At 37.2% G+C, this 20,225-nt stretch overlaps 1 protein-coding gene across 14 annotated transcripts in view; it reads right to left on the bottom strand.

Annotated features, from left to right (window-relative positions):
* LOC136848046 (dnaJ homolog dnj-5) overlaps window positions 1-20,225 on the bottom strand; it is a 76,435-nt gene that overhangs the window by 16,928 nt on the left and 39,282 nt on the right. For 5 of the 14 annotated variants that reach the window (XM_067120133.1, XM_067120130.1, XM_067120128.1 and 2 more), the window contains exons 2-4: window positions 17,863-19,474; window positions 17,427-17,662; window positions 4,725-4,868 (exon numbers count right to left, since the gene is read on the bottom strand). In XM_067120133.1, the coding sequence (XP_066976234.1) occupies window positions 4,725-4,868; window positions 17,427-17,662; window positions 17,863-19,469 (1,987 nt within the window). In that variant the 5' untranslated portion in view covers window positions 19,470-19,474. Of the gene's footprint in view, window positions 1-2,949; window positions 3,001-4,724; window positions 4,869-17,426; window positions 17,663-17,862; window positions 19,475-20,225 lie in introns of all 14 variants that reach the window. The other 9 variants (XM_067120124.1, XM_067120121.1, XM_067120125.1 and 6 more) reach the window with 3 other exon arrangements.

Below are 20,225 nucleotides of genomic sequence, written 5' to 3'. Positions count from 1 at the left end.
GAGTTTATTTATGAAAAACTCAATAAAAATGCCGTTTACATAGTTTCCAATACATCCAGAACATTAAAAGTAAGGTTTTCTTAGGATTTTTGACGATTTTTTGGTTTACGACGCGGCGTAAGAACAGAACCCTCGTCGTAAACAGGGGACTGCCTGTATATATATATATATATATATATATATATATATATATATATATATATATATATATATATATATATATATATTGCAACAAGGGAAACCTCTTGCTATCACAATTACAGTAAAATAAAGCATAAGAGTAAATATTGTAACATCTTGTGATTGACTGATTATGAAATTTAAGTCTTGAAGACCAAGCGCCAGAACCCATCAGGATTATTCAGCGCCTCGTGAATTCATAATAAATAAAGAAGCTGCAGGTAGATAATTCGCCCCTTTTCATTTTTCTTTCACCCATCCCTTGGGTAAACTTTAACCTTCCCTTGACCGAGTGACTTGCCCAAGCCCTTAAATCCAGGTACGCTCCTACAGGAGATTAATCCTTGCCAAATGGGAGTGACTAACGAGAGAAAGCGTGCTGCTGCCATGACACCTGGGCATGCGTGACCTCGCAAGGCTGCATGCCTGCCAAGCACCACTGCAAGACCTTTATAGAAAATGGAGTAACAGTGAAGACAACGCCACCTGGATGGAGCGGTATCTTAATCCCCCAACATTACAAAATGGCGCCGTGCTGGCAGATCGCTCTCAGCGATGTTGGACAACCTACCCAGGACACTTGCAGTCTTCTTGCTCCCTTTGAGCTGACGAGAAACCCCCATCTCCTGAAGAAAGTAATGTACCCGAATTAAGGTTCTCAAAGTCAGTCACGTACCCTATTATTTTCTCTTACTATTTTATTTCCTTTTCTCAGTGCGATTTACCTCAGTGAGACCTGTGTTCCTAAATACAGTGCATAACACTTAACATAAGAGTATTAACAAGTGTTGCAGGATCGAGCTGCTTACCACCATAAGTGCAACCCCCTCAATTCCCTTTAATTACACTGTCGATTATTAGTTACATTGCTTTCTCGATTGCAGATAGAAGTGCTTGCTGTAGAACTATCTCATCATCTTGTGTGTGCACAGTGGCTTAACCACTATATCCCCACTGTGGTGTCCTTTGAAGCGGCCAACACCTTCCTTGTGTATCATTGTGGATCTTTCATCTACTTTATAATTGACCTGTACAACAGGAATCTGTTCCCCTGTCCATCATCATCCCCATTCTTCTGATTGTGTTTTACGTAAATATAATTAATTTTGTGAACCCTAAGTGTTTAACTGATCACTCCCTCATTTGAAGAATGCCTAAGACATTTTTCTTCAATACGCTTTTGTCTGAACCCAGAGCTAGAAGTTAGATGCTACTACAACCACCCTTTCCATGATAAGCTCTATGAATCTCAGTTAGAATTATTCTATGGCCTTAAATCAGCCAAGCTGACCTCTGGTCCAGATCAAAACCATACCAATATATATATATATATATATATATATATATATATATATATATATATATATATATATATATATATATATATATATATATATATATATATGTGTGTGTGTGTGTGTGTGTGTGTGTGTGAGAGAGAGAGATTAATTATTCTGTCATAAAAATTGAAATAAATATACACTGGAACCTCAACTTTGTGGATTTTAAACCTTAACACATACATCCAAGTCAAGAAAAAATGATATCTTTAATGAACTACTGTATAGCCAAATTAACTTTTAATAATATCTAGCTTACTTCTATGAATGTTAACAATTTTATTTGTAGGACTTGCAAAGAAAATTAATTTTCAGAATTGTGTCTTGGCCAATTTTTTAAATTACATATCTATGCAAACATTTCATTTTTTTAAAATGAATTTTCAAATTATAGCCCTGCAGTCCTTAGTTATTAATGAATATCACACACATGCAGAGGCTATCAAGTGTGACTCTTAATATATACATATATATACAGGCAGTCCCTCAGTTAAGGCGGTCTCAACATGAGTCAATGCAATCTTATGAGTTTAAAAAAATATTCATAAAAAATTCGTTTCCTGCTTAAGGCAAAAATTTGAAGTTAAGGCGATGTTAGGCTGGGTACTAGCTTCTGATCACCCTCATGTAAATAAGTAAGTGTTGCCATCCTTCCAGTGTGCAAGGCAACCACAGGATTAAAGGTAAGGCTTTCATCACCCTTTTTTTTTTCGGTGTTGAATAAAGTCTATTTGTCATAATAAGCTCATCTACACGTATAATCAACCATGGCTGGTCATTTGTCCTAGTCTTGATGACCTTTCTAGGGACATACCTTACTACATGCTTCAATAATGCGATCCCATTGGTTTTAGACTTAAGCCATACCATTTTTCAAATACTGACATTACGAATATACTAACTGACAGATATGTCCATCTCTATAGCACAATGGTCAGAGGTGCCTACATACTCGAAGACCTTGGACTGACGATAGCTGGTACATCTGTGAATATGAGGTCTAATCTGCTACCAGAAATATGCATGGGTTCCTCAATTAGAGGTTAGTTAGTTAGTTATAAATGATTTGTTTAACCAGAGTTCAGAGGTCTGGTTAAACAAATCATTTATAACTAACTAACTAACCTCAATTAGCTGGACAAAATCTTAGAATACACAGAACTCAAAAGTAGACCAGCCATGTTGATTTGTGGACTTTGAATTAAGCCACTTGCTATGCTTTACATTGCAGTCTCCAAAAATAATGAATGAAGCTTTTGAAACCTGTGACTGAGCAATAATAATCCTCTCTAGGAGACAAGTCATATATTTAGTTGTCAATATTTTGATTGCAATACCTAGCAAAAACATACATATTGTAGAACTTACTAAAAATCTTAAAACAAAGAACGATAAATAGGTCGTCCAGGCTTTGTGTAAACAGCCATACCTTGCACATGTGGGATGTCATGATGATAAATAAAGTCAGGGACATCAAACCCTGGAATTAAAAATTAAACCTTTGACTTGTTACTCCTTACAAGTGTATCAGAAAGAAATATCAAATTGTAGTTATGGGTACAACTCTGGAGATTAAGAAAATATGACCTTAAGCCTTGAATATTTGAGTAAAGTATTCTGCAATTTTTTTACAGTAATGAGTAGCAGACCCAGGGTTAACCTCTATGTCTCCCAAAAGAATTAAAATTGACAACATAAACTTACAAATACATTCATAACAACAGCAACATAGTAAAAATCAATAGAACAACAGACAACAAAATCAAGAACAACATGTATATACATTATTTAAAATAATTTATTTAAAAGGATGAATAAAGCTGACCATGTCATTAAAAAAAGTCCTGGAAGCAGCTGGTCAACAAGGGGGAGCCAGGACACCTTGTAAAGCGAAAACGAAACCCACCAGGCTTGCCAAAACAAGTGGAGGAGGGCAGTCAGGATGGATTTAGAAATTATAAGAAACTTAGAAGGAAAAGATTAGGTAGAGAAGAAGGCACTTTCCTGCTTATCCACCAAGAAACTTCTGCTTTCTCATCACCCTTTCCTAGACTTTTCTAACAGAAACGTGAACAAAAAAAGAGGAAAAATGCCTGATTGTACCCGCAAGCAAGGGAACTCCAACCCAAAACCATGGAAGGCCATGGTACAATGGCTATGGCACAGTCCAAGGTTGGAGAGCAAGGTTTAGTATTCAGTGACCTACTGTTAGAAGTGTTGCCTGCCAAGGCTAAAGGGTCCCTTCCACCTGCTGATCTGGTTTCAAGGCTAAAGTGTCTCTTATACCCTAACTCATGTAGACAGGGATGTCACACTCTGAGGTGAATGTTGCTAAGGAAAAGGACATTACAAAGGCTGGAAAACTATGAAGTCAGCACCAAAGAATATTTATTAAACAAAAAATGTGGAGTAATGTAATAGTGAAACTTTTTGGCACTGCTCCTAAAGGTAACCATGAAGCTTATCATTTAGTTAAGCATTCCTAATTTTTTTTTTTCACTGAATATGTCATCAACTAATTACGGAAAGCATACATACCATTCATATTATGCTCACCAGATGAGGAGCATAGTGTGGAAAATTGAGAGAGAGAGAGAGAGAGAGAGAGAGAGAGAGAGAGAGAGAGAGAGAGAGAGAGAGAGAGAGAGAGAGAGAGAGAGATGTTTATCTTTATAAAAAAAATTTTAAGATATAAAGATAATGCTATCAAAATGATAACAGAAAATTTTATTTACTATTGGCCACTTCAGATTGCTATCTCTGTCACATGTAAGTGAATTTTACTTACATGACACAATTCACCAGGACATACCATTATTAAGTTGTTTTGTAGTGCACCAATATCACGTAAATTGCAAGACATGAGTCTAGAGAACAAATTAATAGTAACTTAGAGAAAGAAAGGCAGTTAAAAATATTGGCAAACATCAAGAAATACACATTTGACCATTCACCAATCAGTACATTTACAATTTAACATGTCCATCTTCTCATACAATAATTTTTTATAGCGTAGTCGCTGTTTCGTCCTCAAAGGATTTACCTTCCATGGTCTACCAGAGCTCCATGGAAGGTAACTCCTTTGAGGACTCAACAGCGACTACCAAAAATAGGTTTTTCCTACGTCAAAACCTGTTTTTTTCACAAATACTTACTCTTAGTTTTTTCCGATTATAAATTACCGAATTAGAGAAAAATACAAACCTGAATGGAAGAAAGATGGTGTTCTCCTCTTCTTTGCTGACCTCTTCGGCTGATTATCTCGAATTCGGTCACTCCTGCCATTAGCAGTTATTTTACTTCGACTTGTTCGACTTCCAGCATTATTTAAACTGTTGGCCTCTTCGACTTGAAAAGTAATAAAACATCTTGTTAAACCAATAATGTTAAATTCTATAAAAATGAAAATCACATAAAAAAAAACACTCAAATATAATTTTCTTGAGCCAATTCCATTTTCCTCCTCAGTGTTACTCAAATTTAGAAGTACAATTCATAAGAATTCTTTTAGAAGTCCAATCACCAAGCAAAAGCAAACAAAGCTAAACACAGATAACTGGGACGTTTTCATCCAACAGAGGCTGAGCTCTAACTGACGAATGAACCTAAGATCCTAAGACCAGAATTCCATTAGGGCATAATAAATAACAGGATATCTAATGACAACCACATCAGATATACATATTTATCATTAACTGGAAGCAAATCCAAGGCATAATTGAAATTAGACTTGAAAATAATTTTACTTGAATTTTATTCAACATGTAGAAAAATTTAATTATTTGTATAGCAATTACTGGCATTTCTTACAGAAGTAAAAATTTCATGTATAAATGAACCCTATTACCAAACGAATTTCAATCAAACAGGAATAAGACTAAAATACTTAAAATCAATAATGGTAAACAAGGCTAGAGACAAGGGGGAGGAGGATATACCTCCCATGCTAAGCCAAGATGACTTCGCAAGGCTAATGAAAAATCAAATTACATAGGTGAATGGTTATGTAACTTGAAGACTGGCACTCGGGGCTTCAGCAATAAAAATATGATGAGTTCCCCACAATTCAAAACGATGAAAGAAGACTTCCTGATAGCTTTTTAAATATAATAAAAGAATAAGTTTCAGGTTGTGAAATCAACCGAGACAAATTTAAACTACAATACACAGTTTTTGGCTACAAGTCCACATACTTTAAAACTACAGCAGTGAAAACTGAAATTTCAAAAAGATGAAACTTTAAGGAAAGCCAATTATGTCCCATGGTTTTCTCAGAGAGAGAGAGAGAGAGAGAGAGAGAGAGAGAGAGAGAGAGAGAGAGAGAGATGCACACAAGACTGCTTGTAAACTTGAAATGGATGGATGTATAAGATTTTGGGATGTAACCCAAGTAATGAATGTGAAAAAAGTGAAATGACAGGATATAAAGCAAAATGAACTCTTTACAATAGTTACTCATACTCCTTTCATTAGTTATTCATCACTTTTACAGTTATGTTAAACAATTAGGACAAATTACGAAAGTGAGAATACACATTTAAAGCAAATAAGTTTTATCAAAATGAGCTTACATTATGAGAGTAACTGTACCTCGAAAAATCTTAATACCATTGAAAAACCCAAGTGCAGGAATACCTGCATCATCTAAAATTTCAGACACAGATTATCCATATACAGATGGAATCTCCTTTGCTGGACATTATACTTACAGCAATGTACCAAAGTAACCTCAGCAAATAACGACTATCATGGCGAGCACTCAGGGGCACTGCCACCTACCAAAATGCTCTGATGGGTTGGGTATGCATGACCAACCCTCTGCTAGCTTAAAGTAATTTCCCTCCTATCCATTTGCAAGGAGTTTGACCAATAATTTATTTTCTTACTGTTCGTCAGGAGAGGGGAAAACCACCTCTCTTGCCATTTCTTTAAAACTTAAGACCTTGTGGGTTGTTTCATGTCCAAGTAAGGAACTTAATTAACTTCATAAAAACTACTGTGAGCAGCATTTTTTGCATACTGTACTTGTCAACCTTATTTCCCTGAATTTCGACAAGGGCTAGGACCCAGCAAGAACATGTGGAAAAGCCACTTGCAAACGAGTGGAAGCACTGAATTATGATTAATTTATAGATCCTACAGCATTCCCACAATCTGTATATTATTAAACCCCTGTTTTGACTAGCATGCTAGATGTAACTCTTCACTACAGCTGTTATCTACACTGTTTGTGTTGCATCCTACATCTTAGCTTTTATTATAGCTTCATCTCTGCTGTATACACTGAAGGGTAGTCTGGTAGCTTTACTTCATGTACTTCATCCGTAAACACAGCAACCCAACCAACTCCATCAGTACAGATCTTGCTCTGGACCTCACGCTTTTGCATAATGTTCTTGAAAGATTAGCTCTTATCTCCTCTTCTTACTAGTGTTTTTACTGCCATGCTTTGTAAAACAAAATTTCTGGGATGAACCATTATGGAATAGATGGTGGTTTCACTACAACAATCTTCTGACAATAAATCACTTCATCACCACGCTTCTCTGTTTTAGTATCTGGAAGGGTTTTGATGATCTTGCACCAAACTTTTCCAAGTTACATTCCACAAGAATTTTGAAGATTGGATTCTTAGGGGAGCTTATTACTCTTAAAAATATAGCACAACCCAAGTTCCTCTCTTTTATTCAGAACTGACCAATAAGCTGATGAATATATCTAACAGCAATAGTCTACTCTGGACCTGCCCACATTATCATATATTTTTAGTCAAGATTTTTTTACAGGTTGCAACTTTAAACCTGATACCACTTCTAAAATAGTTAATAATTTTTCTATGATCATTTTCAAGTGGTCTGCATGACTTGACCAAATGTCACTCTGATTACTAAGTACCAAGTTGCCACAGATATATTTGGAAAGAAATAAACGACTACTGTTATCCTAGGGTAAACAGATGGCCACATACATACTTTTGGGAATAAATACTTCAAGGACTGGTTTCATACTTATGAAAATAAATGGCCACAGAGATACATATAAAATAGATAAAGAGCCACATAAGATACCTATGGGAAGAGGGATATTAAGGATTGACTTCATACTTTTATAAATAAATGACCTAACTGATTCATGTATACATAAATGATTGCTTTAATACTCAAGTAAATAAATGGCTAAATAGATGCATATGGGAAGAACATAAAAGACTGCTTTTCTACCTACAAATGGCCCAACAGATACATAAGGAAAAATGCACAAAAGATTACTTAAAAAAAATTCAGAACAAAGACAAACACAAATTGCTTAACCCACAAGTCCCTCATTATCATACTAAGGAGTATGATCCACAAGTTGTATTACTTTAAATGACACAAACTGATAAAGTCTTGCTTGTGATGTGAAAGATAAGACAAAATAGTAATGGTGAGTGAAATGACCAGCCTTATCAGCAAGAAACTTATATCTAAACGGACAGCATACAGAAATTACTCTAGCTTTACATAAGAACATATTCAACTTCTAATAATTTAGTGCATAACTGGTCTGTGACAAGTGTTTTGGCATCCATAAAAATAATTATTTTTATGATAAAATCAATTTTTTTGGTACTTACCCTCCATCATTAGCTTCACCTGTGGCTAATCGGCGCCCGTTCGACAAGTGTTAAAATTGAAACGATCATTAACGAGCAAAACGCTCCCAATTGTTGCTCCCCAACCCTTTAGGGGAAGGAAATAAGACAGCGAGTGTTTTGGTTCATCAGTAGTCTCTTATTTTCTTACGAGGGGAGGGAGGGAGGTATCTCAATGATGTAGTGTAAGTACCTAAAAAAATTTATTTTATCATAAAAGTCATTATTCTTGAGGTAAACTTACCCTCCATCATTAGTTGGCTCCAACACTGTGCTGGAGGAGGGCTAAAGATTTTCTCTATAACCAAATTATCAGATATTAGAAATATCCTTACTGCTCCTTACTTGATGCATATGATCCCATGGCAAGTTCTTGCCAGACTATAGATCTAAAGATGCAAAATTTTAAAAATGCTGTAATATCCATAGTAATTTGGTTTTCAAATTACCATTACAATCATTTCACTTGATACATCTGTAAAACTTTATATGCTTCTCAGTGAATTTATGTACAGGTTTGAAAGTTCAACTCAGTGCAATTTAACCGCCCAATGTTGGACTTAGTATAGTATTAATGTTGACCATCTGTCTGGGTTTTGATAGTTTACCATTGGACGGAATGAGCTAAAATATTTGACATCTCTTTACTCTATTTCCTCCTATAAAAGGTTCAGCAGTCATTTTATAAATGTTTATAGTTCTACAATTAAATTTTATAACTTCCCGCCAGCACGACTTTAGCCACAGTCGTTTCAATACCAGTACTATAAATATATTAACTATGATGTCCATCAGATGTTACTGAACCTGGGTCAGCAGTATTATTCTCAAATTCTGATCTAACTACAGATGAAATGCCTGGATTGCTTGCTAAGCTGGTAGGGAACATTAGACATTTAGCCAGACTCTACTTGAAAATGAAGTCCCCAGAAATGCAAATACAAATCTAATTTAGATTAGATCGAAGCTGTTGTCCTTAATGCTCCAAACCAGGACAAGGAAAGTTTAAGAGATAACTCCAAGTAGTGCCATGAATGTGAAGGAGTTCCTAAATTACTCTCTTGGCACTTTTGGGCCATGGCAAGTCATAGGGAAAGACAAATTGAATACAGTACAGTCTTTCCAATATTTTCCTGATGCACTTTCAGCCATAACTCCCATCATTTTTATTTTGTGCACTATCTATTGACAGGATACTTTACTGAAGAGCAGTGGTATGAGCTTCGTATCATTGTCTGTAAACTGGTATCTGTTATAAGCTACCGTAACTAAATATATATGCATCAGTGTGAACACTGATTCTAATTTGTTTGCCTCTGACCAATGAGATTGGGTTTCCTGATTTAATAATAACAAATTTACTCAATAGCCTGTGTGCTGTAGTAGTTTTACCCCAGGATAGTAAACAAGGCATACTTCGATTGCAAAGGTTGTGCTTTTTATCATACATGTCAATGAAAATTATAATGGTAAGCCCTTCTGTCTATATGAAAGCATCAAATGATATACATGGGTATAGACTGTCAAGTAATGCTGTTGACTGTTCTGGCAGTGAACAACATATAGCAAGTGAATCCTGATTTTGTTACCTGAAAGTCTTTTATACTATTAAATAAGCTATGGTTGTAACTACTATTATTAACACTGTTTCACCAGAACACCAGGTTACCATTCTCTATTCTCATATGGCTGGCCCAATGGATTTGTTCTTGATGAAATACATTAGATCTTATTTAATACAGTATACTGCAACCCGCTGCATGTTTAAAAACTGAAAAAACATAAAACTTTAAACTCTGAAAAAACTTCTCTCAAAAGTTTTGCCTCAATACTTGACATATGCTGCTGGCTACAAGTTATACTAATATTGAAGATATGTATGAATGTAAGTGTTGTTCTGCATTCCTTACTATCAAGGATCAGGTCAAATGGGATATTTATTATATACCCATATGTCAGATGAGTGACCAATTTGAAGACTGGATACTACTTCAAAGTAGTGGTTTTTTGTGCTGATGAGCATCAAAATCCAACAGCTAGTTCAGTCTGTTTTAGTACTGTTAGAATCATTATTCCACAATTCCTGCCATTTACTCAGGATATGTTTAATACATAGTAAAAAATAAGAATGGAACAGGTGAAGTAGTTTTTACCTATTTTTGGCAACTGCTGTTTTGGTTGCCTCATCAGCTCCCTGCAAGTCCTTCAATGCACACTTGAGCAGGGATCTGACATATTTCAACATTCATACTGGCTTCATATTTGCGGAATGAAAACTTAATTTACTGAATGTAAATATTTTTGGGACACAGTAATTTTGTAAGCCTTCTAGAAGTACTTCTAGTCACTGGAAAAAAAAAAAAAAAAAAAAAAAAAAAAAAATTCTGTGGTTGCATTCTTTTGGTGATTTTAACTACCAACAAAATTTGCAGACTATTCTTCTGAGAAAAGAAATGCATTATTGAATAATGGAAGCTGGCTTCTTCCATTAAAAGATATTGCAGTAAATCCTACTCAAAAGTTAGATTTATAACCGTCAATGCGGATTGCAAAACATGGGCCTTTATGTCTAAAAAAATGTTTTACTGTATGTTACAGGCAGTCCCCAGTTATCGGCAGCCTCAGTTACTGGCGATCCGGTTTTACGACGCTTGTCTAGCGACGATGATAACCAGATTTTCGTCGCTGATAACCGGTTAACGGCGCTGTTCGCCTCTTATTGACAGCGCCGCTAACTGGTTATCGGCGTCACTAACCGGGGATCAGTGCTATTATCACTGATTTTCGGTTAGTGGCGATTTTCGGTTGTCGTCACGCTGTCGGGAACGGAACCCCGCCGATAACCGGGGACTGCCTGTATTTATGACATTCAAGGGTACATGCAAAGTTTTGTATAAGATTAAAAATATGTACACACACATACTTTATAAAACATATCAACAATACACATCTTCAGCAATATCCGACTATGATCATCCATCATCATCTTATTGCCTTAAATGACACACAACAAAAAGATCTCTTTGAAATTTTACCACCCACATCTTTCCTGTGCTTTATTTTCTGCAAATCTCCACTTATCTCCAGCCTCCCTTCTCAAAGTTCTTATCAAAATAGGTTCGTTACGTAAAGGAGCCCAGCTAAAACTATCACATACTATTCTCTAAGGGGTAGTGTGAAGGATACATCCAAACCATCTTTGTATCCTTTCACCTTTATCCCACCTACTATGAAACTATAAATTTTCCTTTCCAACTCTTTGCTGCCATCTGACTTTATATTCTTCTTAAAGCTTTCCTCTCATATTGACAAAATCTCTAATTTCATTTTCATAGCGTGATTCATGTCTTACAGCAATATAAATCATAATATACTTATGTATAATCTTAAATTTTGTTACCAGTGTTAACCCATGTTTTCAAAATCTTATTCAGTTTGCATTTACTAGTCTTTTACTATACAGTCAAACCTCCGTATTCGCGTTCTCACGATTCGCAGGGATTTTCTGGGGAACATATCCATAAATTATTCGTGAAAAATTCGGCAATTCGCGGACTTTTTTGCTGAGAAACATTCACTAATTAAGTGTATTTTGATGTTATTTTCATGACTAAATACATTTATGATAAAAAAATAATTTACTAATTTTCAAATATTATTAAGATAAGATTATTAACAACAACAACAACAACAATAATATATGAAGGCAGAAGACCCTCTTGAGGCAAGTTTTGTTGAATAAAGTGGTTGCATTTTGCAAACTGATTTTATACAGTTTTCTCAATTCTTCTTATAATTTGCTTTTCCTGCACATCAATATCAGTCAACAACTGGCCAATGTTCATATTTCGGTGGATAAAACAGCGTATTTCTTACAGCAGAAATTATTTAAACCATTACAGCAGGTTACTGAGACCTGGGATGTAAATCTGTAGATTTTCCTGATGGTACTTTCGGTGGTATTTCTTCTTTTTCTTTTTCTGACGTCTATTTGGTATTGCTAGTACTCTTTCTGTCGACATGTTTTGACCTGCTCGATGGTATCTTCTGGATGTTGGGATGAGTCTGGAGACAAGGCGCTCGTGGCAGTATATATAGGGGATCTCAGATCAGGTCAATTTTTCATTGGCTGCATGAGGTGATTCTTCTCGGGCGAAGTCTCCTCTCGTGCAGTGATGGTTGTGTGTGCTCTTGCGTGTATGTGCTGGAGTGCACGTTAGAGTGTGTATTACTAGGAGGGTTGCTGCCGGCAGATAGACGTTCCTGATTGGTTTGCTCATCTTGGGTGCCAGTGGGTACCACCCTTTGCTCTGATGTCGGAAGGAAGAAGGTCTCCTGTGTGGTATTGAGACTCGGCTTCTCTCTCCCGATGTGTAGGGCTTCCAGGAGGCGTAGGCGGCAATGGTCGGTTGCTTGATCAATTATCTCTATGTTAAGATAATGTCATTCCTTTTCATTCTCAGGTTATGGGCAGTCCTGGCATGATTAAATATGGCACTGTCCTGGGCATGACAGGAGATCCTCTTGGAGAAACGCATGGTAGTCATACTGATGTAAGAGCCGAGGCACTCTTGGACGGGGCATTTGTATCGGTAGGCTATGTTGGTTTTCTTCAAGGGATCCTGCTTGGTGGGGGCCAGGTTATTTCTCATCACCAGGCTGCTGGTTTTCATATTCCTGTAGAATATGACTAGATTAGTCTTCTTGGGATCGGACGGGCTGATGTTACCTTCAATGATGGTCCTGGGGGCGTGTTCGTCTTCTTTATATCCTTTATGGAATTTTCCTTGGTAGAAAAGTTTAATGTCATCAGAGGTTTCGGGGCGAGGTTCCTGATGGTACCATCTGTTCACGGCTCCTCTAATGCACTTGTCTACCTCCCAATTCGTGTGCCCATTATCGATGAGGATCTGGGCAGCACATTCCAGCTCTCCATGGCTGTAAGTCCAGGAGGAGCAGTGCAAGAGCTCTTTTCTGACGAAGGCGCTGATGGTGGATTGCTTATATCTTGACGGGGACTCTCTCTCTCCATTTAGACACAAGCCCAGGTTTGTAGGTTTCGTGTACACCTTCATGAAGAAGCGTTCCTCCCGTTGCTCGACGAGGATGTCAAGGAGGGGGAGGCAATGATCGTGGCTGTATTCAATTCTGAAGTTGGGACAGCTGTGGATGTGGAAGGCACACCTCAAGCTCTCTATTTCTTCATTTGTTGCAGCACTGACGAAGGTGTCATCGATGTACCGTACAAAAATTTGCAGCCTATTATACAGAATTGTTAAAGACCATCTTCTTGATGGTGCCCATGTAAAAATTCACGAAGATGACTCCAAGGAGAGAACCCATCACTATGCTGTCGATTTGGGTGTACATTCCATCATAACATCCCACTATCCCTCTATCTACTGCAAATTCCCTTGACAAGGTCCCATAACACTAACTTTGCATCGTCTTCATTCAAGGTAATTTCACTCAGCTTTACATATTTAACAAGAAAACCACTGTGACTTAATATCTTCCTAGATATTGGTCTGTAGATGCTGTCAAATGCCTTGTCTTAACAAAAGCAATAAGAAGGGGATTTTTCAATTCCATACATTTCTGCAAAATATCTTAACAGATATCTGATCCTTCATTACTAATTAGCACAGTATAGAGATATTTCAAGAACATGCTGGATCCATCCATTACAAAATTACACATTCTATAATGTGGTTCTTAGGCTTTTTCGCTCTTACTCTGAATTTATTAGTGCTTGCAGTTGTCTATGCCAGTGTTGTGCATGAAACAGTAAGTGGATGTTAATTATATGAAACAGTAATTAAGTATTAGACAAGCCATAAGTTTGGTTGAATACATGATGATTCTCCTATGTATGCATATTTATGACTATTCGTGCTTCCTATGACAGTCATGTTTCTCAACTGCCTAAATGTTCAGTTAGCCTGTTTACCATTTTATTATTTTTTTCCCTTTCAGTTACAGGTATGTCACTTTGTTCTGCAGTTTCCAGCTGGTTACTAATAAGAGTATGCTGAAACATACCAAGGTGCGATGATGGCTTAGCTGGTACCAATGATTATTGGTAGTCTGCTGACAATTTCTTTTACATTACCAGTAATAATTTCAGTAAATATTATTATAATGGAGCCTGGCTAGGTAGTACTAATCATCTGGGATAAAATTAATATAGTCTACAGTAACGAGCACCAGGTATGGCATTAAACTACAAGGCCTCAAGATCCAGCAGTAATTTTTTTTTAGCCCTTTTTTGGGGAAACTGTCTTGTCACCAAGTTTCAATTGTCAATTTCAGCTTGCTCTGAGGAATACTCCGACATATTAGCAATAGTTTATATCTCCATTCAAACAAAATTGAAATTTTCAAGATAAAATTAATTACAGTATTTGGATACTTACCCAACATTAAAAGTTAGCTTACATCTTTGCACATTCAAATTATTATTCAGTAAATGAAACCTATTCATTTGGAACAAGCCCTTTGGAGCCATTGACTTGAAATTTAAGCTTCCAAAGAATATGTTGTTCATTAGGAAGAAGTAGGAGGAATTAAAGGGAAATACAGAAAGAAGAAATGCAATCGGCACTCAAAATAAACAAAAGAATAACACTTGGCTGACCAAGATGGCCTTTCTATAATTACCTGTTTCCCTGCAGGTGGCTTTGGAATGTTTACAATCTTGTCAGATGTTTGGAGGCTGGGTGGGTTTCCACTTTAACAGCAGTTAAGCATTCAAATAACTAATTTCATCATTAAAATTTTCATTATTTGGGATGAATATCACTGTCTGTTAAAGTTAGATTACTACTGCACTGAATGAAGATGGTGGTTGGTGCAACCAGAGAAACATCCACTCACCCAAGTGAGCTAAAAGCTGTTTTTAAAAGGTAAAAAGCTTCTAAACATTCCTGCTTGTTGTGTGATCCCCTCTGGTAAATACTGTCCCCAGACTGTGGATCCACAGCAGGGTGTAAAGTCCTCATTAGTGAGACTTGTCAAAGGATCCTTGCATGGAAAAAGGACTGTTTCTAGTAGAGTACTAGCGATTCCTGTGCCAAAGGCAAAAGCCCATACTTGACAGTCCAAAACTAAAAACAATGACTACCTTCAGATATAAAAGCATGCTGCTTTACACTAATGTGTACCTTCAAGCTGTCCAAACTCAACACCGGGATTTCTAACAACCTAAAAACAGGAGAGAAAGTAATATTCTTTTATAGCTGATTCAGGAGAAAACTGTTCAAGCCGTAACGATAGGACTAAGGGCTTTACAATTTACATATGACATTTGAAGTCTTGTAAACAAAGCAAGGTAAAACCAAATTCCAAGTTCACAGCTGCATTGACAACCTTCTAGCAAGGGCTAAAGAAGTACTTTAAGGGTTAAGTTCTTAAGGGATGCTTTACCCAAAAGCTCAAACTCAAGTAACATCAGCTTTAAGGCCTAATTCAAATCCCATCCTAAACAATAATGCAAAGATTTTAAGGCTTCCGGCTCAAAAGATCAGATGACCTCACCCAAATTCATGAGTGATATCTGCAAAGGAACTATGTTGACATAAAATCTACATAATCTACTAATCTTGGAAGACAACACACTGGAGACTTTTTTAAAAAACAAAGAAACCACCAGGATCCTTACCCCAGCTACCAAAAATATCTAGAATTTTCTTTAACATCCCTCCAGCAAAATGCAAATTTTGTAAGAATGGGATGACAAGTATCAGGGAGAGGGGCATCTTCAGCTGATCGCTCGGCTTCAAAAGCTCGACGAAGCAGTTCAAGTTTTTAATAGGGGCCAGTAACCAATTTACCATCAACTGTTAGCAGTTCAGGAATGGAAGATGAGCCTGACCCAAAGATAGATGATGCCAATTTGGTCCACCACACATGTGGCTGAGCAATTCGTTACAGTTCCCTCTTTAAGGAATTATTGTAATTTCTCTCAAGTACATAATAAATTCTATTTGCAGCACAGCAACACTCAATAAAAATAGTGTAATTTTCACGTGAATGACTTCATCTCAATGTCCTGAATTTGGTCTGTTTGCCCTGGTAAGCTCTTCTATATTTATCATCAAACCATGTCTGGTCATTTGTCCTGAATTTAATGACCTTTCTGGGAACATACCTTACTAAAATAGCTATCAGCATTTCATTCAACCTCCTCTTGGGATCTGGATCTGATAAAGCATCTGAAATATTAAGTGCCTGACATGCTTCAATAATGCAATCCCATTGTCTAGATTTCAACCAGACCATTTTTCCAACGGTGGAATTAGGAATTTACCGACTGACAGATATGTTCATCTCAATGGTGCAGCGATCAGGAGCACCTATAAACTGTACATGCAGATCTTGGACTTTACAATACAGGCAGTCCCCGGTTAACGGCGATTGTCTAGCAACAAAAATCGGCAAATTTCAAAGAAATGGAGCTCTTGAACAACACTTCTTGGTTGCTGGAACCTAGTTTGGAGGTGGAGTCCTTAAGTGGTAAAGCAAAAGGCCTTCAGGTACTTGGTAGCCTTTAGGGTCCTTACAAATGGAATGCTCATACACTGTCGATCACCCAGTGAACCAGGCAGAATAATGGGAGTAAGTCCAAGACTTGAATCAAGCATTTGAAAGACATCTCCTAAGAGTGAGAGAGGAACCAAACTTAATCAAGTAATAGAGAAATAGGAGGACCAACACTGGAAGAAGAACAGATTGAGTAGGCTTATGGCCATACCTACCATATTGTGTATATAATCCATCAGCCTCTTGCATCTTCTGATACTTCACAAGTTATTCATTCTCATTCAACTACTCACAAAAAAAAAAAAAAAAAAAAAAAAAAAAAAAAAAAATCACACTCAATACTCCTACCGGTAATGCAAGTGTGATCATCATGCCCAACCAAATACATTTGGTTTGGTTTACACAGAACTCCTTTGTACAGAACCTAACACTTTTATTTCTTCTTGCTGTAAATGACATAATGAAAATGAGAAGACAAGCATATTGCAAAGTTAAAATTAGTACAGCCAATTTACACTATATGCACAAGAATATAGTATGAAGTAGTCTGACAAATGTAAATATTCCAATGACACCTGGAGAGAAACAGGTGATTACAGACAGTCCATCTGGGTCAGCCAAGTGTTATTCGTTTGTTTATTTTGAATGCCAAACTGGGTGAAGATGTAAGCTAACTAACAGTTGGTAGGATTCATCCCACATATATAAAATAGAATAAAATTCAAACTTACTTCCAAATGACTTCTTATCTTCTTTACCCAAATGACTACCTTTCTTGTTTCCATCACTTCGGCTGCAATCATTATTGTTGTTGTTATTAGACTGATTTACAGATGTGCTGCTACTACTTGCTGGGGTGATGGTAGCAGAACCAGAGCTAAAATTATTTCCAGAGAGCGTTGCAGGACTCGTTGCTGACGAGGCTAAGTTTGCAGCATTCAAGTTGTTGTTAATGTAGGAAGGTCTTCTGGGAAAAAATATATATATTCAATACTTTAAAATACTGCAAAAGCCAGTTCCTAACTCCACTATATTAAACAGGAAGCATATATAAAAATATTCACTCAAAACAGAAAATATAAGCCATAAACACACATCTATACTTTGCACTGACTCACTATCATTACAATATACTATGCTAAAACAAACTCTATAACTGATACCAACCTTGGTGGTTGTTTTTGCTGGGTAGAGCTTATTTTGTTGTTGAGCTGATCATTCCCACGTACATTTTCATCAGCTGGAACGCCACTGCCAGTTTTTTCTGGTGTGTTTTTCTTAACGTCTCCTTTTAAAGAGCTCTTCTTCCCTTGGTGAGTAGGGCTGTTAGCTGAAGCCTTGTAAACAGATGACAGACCATATCCAGAGGAACTTTCAATTTTTTCTCCCCAGTCATAATGTTCATAGGCACTTATTCGCCCATTACTCAGACTGACTTCATTTAGGCAGAAATCGTCCAACCCCACACGAGAGGAAACATGTCCATCGGCCTTTTCACTAGACTTAGTAAGATTGCCGTTGTTGTTATTGTTGATGTTGTTGCTGTTAGTGCTGCTGGCACTTGCTCCTAAGCTATTTGAATTGCGAGCTTTTGACTTGCTCTTACCAGACTGATTCCTATTCTGGTGATCAGGGCGTGAAGCTGTTGGTCCTGGTGATGGTGACTGAGGAGGGTGAGTCAGATTACCATTACTACTATTGCTGTTGCTGCTACTGCTCCGACTGTTTAAACCAGCACAACTAGCATTCAGACGACCATCTGGGGCAGTGTTCTTGCTTAGCACATCAGAATATGATGGTTTGCTTGTTCTTGTTGGCTGGCTTCCAGTTATCTGCACTCCACTGTTGCCAACACTGCATTGTGAAGATATTGGTGTATCTGAACCCAATGTTTCAAGCACAACACCAACTGATGAGGACTGCGACACACTCTGAGATTTTGTATCCCCTACATTAAGATTGCTTCGGAATGGGTCAAATGGACTGAACCAACTTCCAAGGGTAGCAGTAAAATTAGAAAATTTTGCAGTAATGTTGTTGACACTCACCCCTTCCATAAACCTTTCATGTTCATTTGTGTAGAAACTGAAGTCTGTCTGTGATACTGGTGATGGTGCCAGACCTTGGGGATCTCCTGGTAGTGGTGGAGGAGGGGTTCCAGATGACACACAGGGTCCCCTTTGCACCTCTGGGAAAAAAGCAGAATCATGGCTTCCTACAAGCATGCTGTCGATAGAGTCTCTACTTGAATCCATGTAACCATCCATTGTGCCATCATTGAAATTGCTCAGACGCAGACCTAGATCAGATGAAGACCTCAAAAGAGGACTTCGACCCCCACCGAGGTCAAAAGGATCTTGACTTACAGAGTAGCTTCTGGGTCCCGGTCCACCAATTTGAGAGCCTAAAGGCATTGTACCTGGTGCACTTGTAGTTGGTGGCTGAAGAGATGTGATTTGAGGACCCATATTTCCATGAGGTGGTTGCATTGAAGACACTTGTGACCCAAGGTTGGTATGTGTAGATTGCATCTGCGGGGACATCTGTGAACCAAGACTGGCATGAGGTGATTGCAATGGCGTCATCTGACTGGTGAGAGGAGCTTGGCCTGCTGTTGTCCAAGGTGGTGATGCAGAAGGAACAAATCCAGGTTGGAAACGTTGAGAATCATGTTGAGGAGTAAAGTCGTTTGTCATACGCTCTATGAGATGACCCAGGGCTCCAGCAGTAGGACCCGATCTATCACGCCAACGCTCCTCACTGCCGGGCATCATACCACCTAAGAAACCAAAAGGAGTAATGTTTTTAGACAAAAATGAATGAACACATCCAAAATATCAAATGCTATAATATACATAACATTACAAACTGACAGAACAATTTTACACATTTTTCAGCTGAACTTGCAGATGGAAAAAAATGAGCTAAGTGAGACAATCACATTGCAGTATAACTTCGAATTTTACACTATTGCATTAACAAATCTTCTTCTAATGTTCAACTCATTACTATCAAACAGGAATGTACCTGACCCCCTGAAATAAACATTTTTGTTTTCACAGAATTAAATACATGTAATAGTTCATTAACCCTTTAACACCGAAGCCCTATTTACAAAAACGTCTCCCGTATGCCGGCGGCGTTCAGTGAGTTAGCGCCGAAGCGGAGAAAAAGTTTTTTTCAAAAAATCACAGCATGCTTAGTTTTTAAGATTAAGAGTTCATTTTTGGCTCATTTTTTTTGTCATTGCCTGAAGTTTAGTATGCAACCATCAGAAATGAAAAAATATCATTATCATATATAAATATTGGAATATATGACAGCGAAAAAAAAAAACTCGTATATAATTGTATACAAATCGCGCTGTAAGCAAAACGGTTAAAGCTAATGAGTTAATTTTTTTAGTTGTATTGTACACTAAATTGCGATGATTTTGGTATATAACAAATTTTAAAACGATCAAAGCAACACAGAGAAAATATTATCACAAAATGATGCATGAATTCGTAACGCGCGGACGTAAAAAAATG

Source organism: Macrobrachium rosenbergii, chromosome 18 (assembly GCF_040412425.1).
Source record: "Macrobrachium rosenbergii isolate ZJJX-2024 chromosome 18, ASM4041242v1, whole genome shotgun sequence".
Taxonomy (NCBI): Eukaryota; Metazoa; Arthropoda; class Malacostraca; order Decapoda; family Palaemonidae; genus Macrobrachium; species Macrobrachium rosenbergii.
Note: the sequence above shows the minus strand (reverse complement) of the source record. Positions and strands in the feature narration are given on the sequence as shown.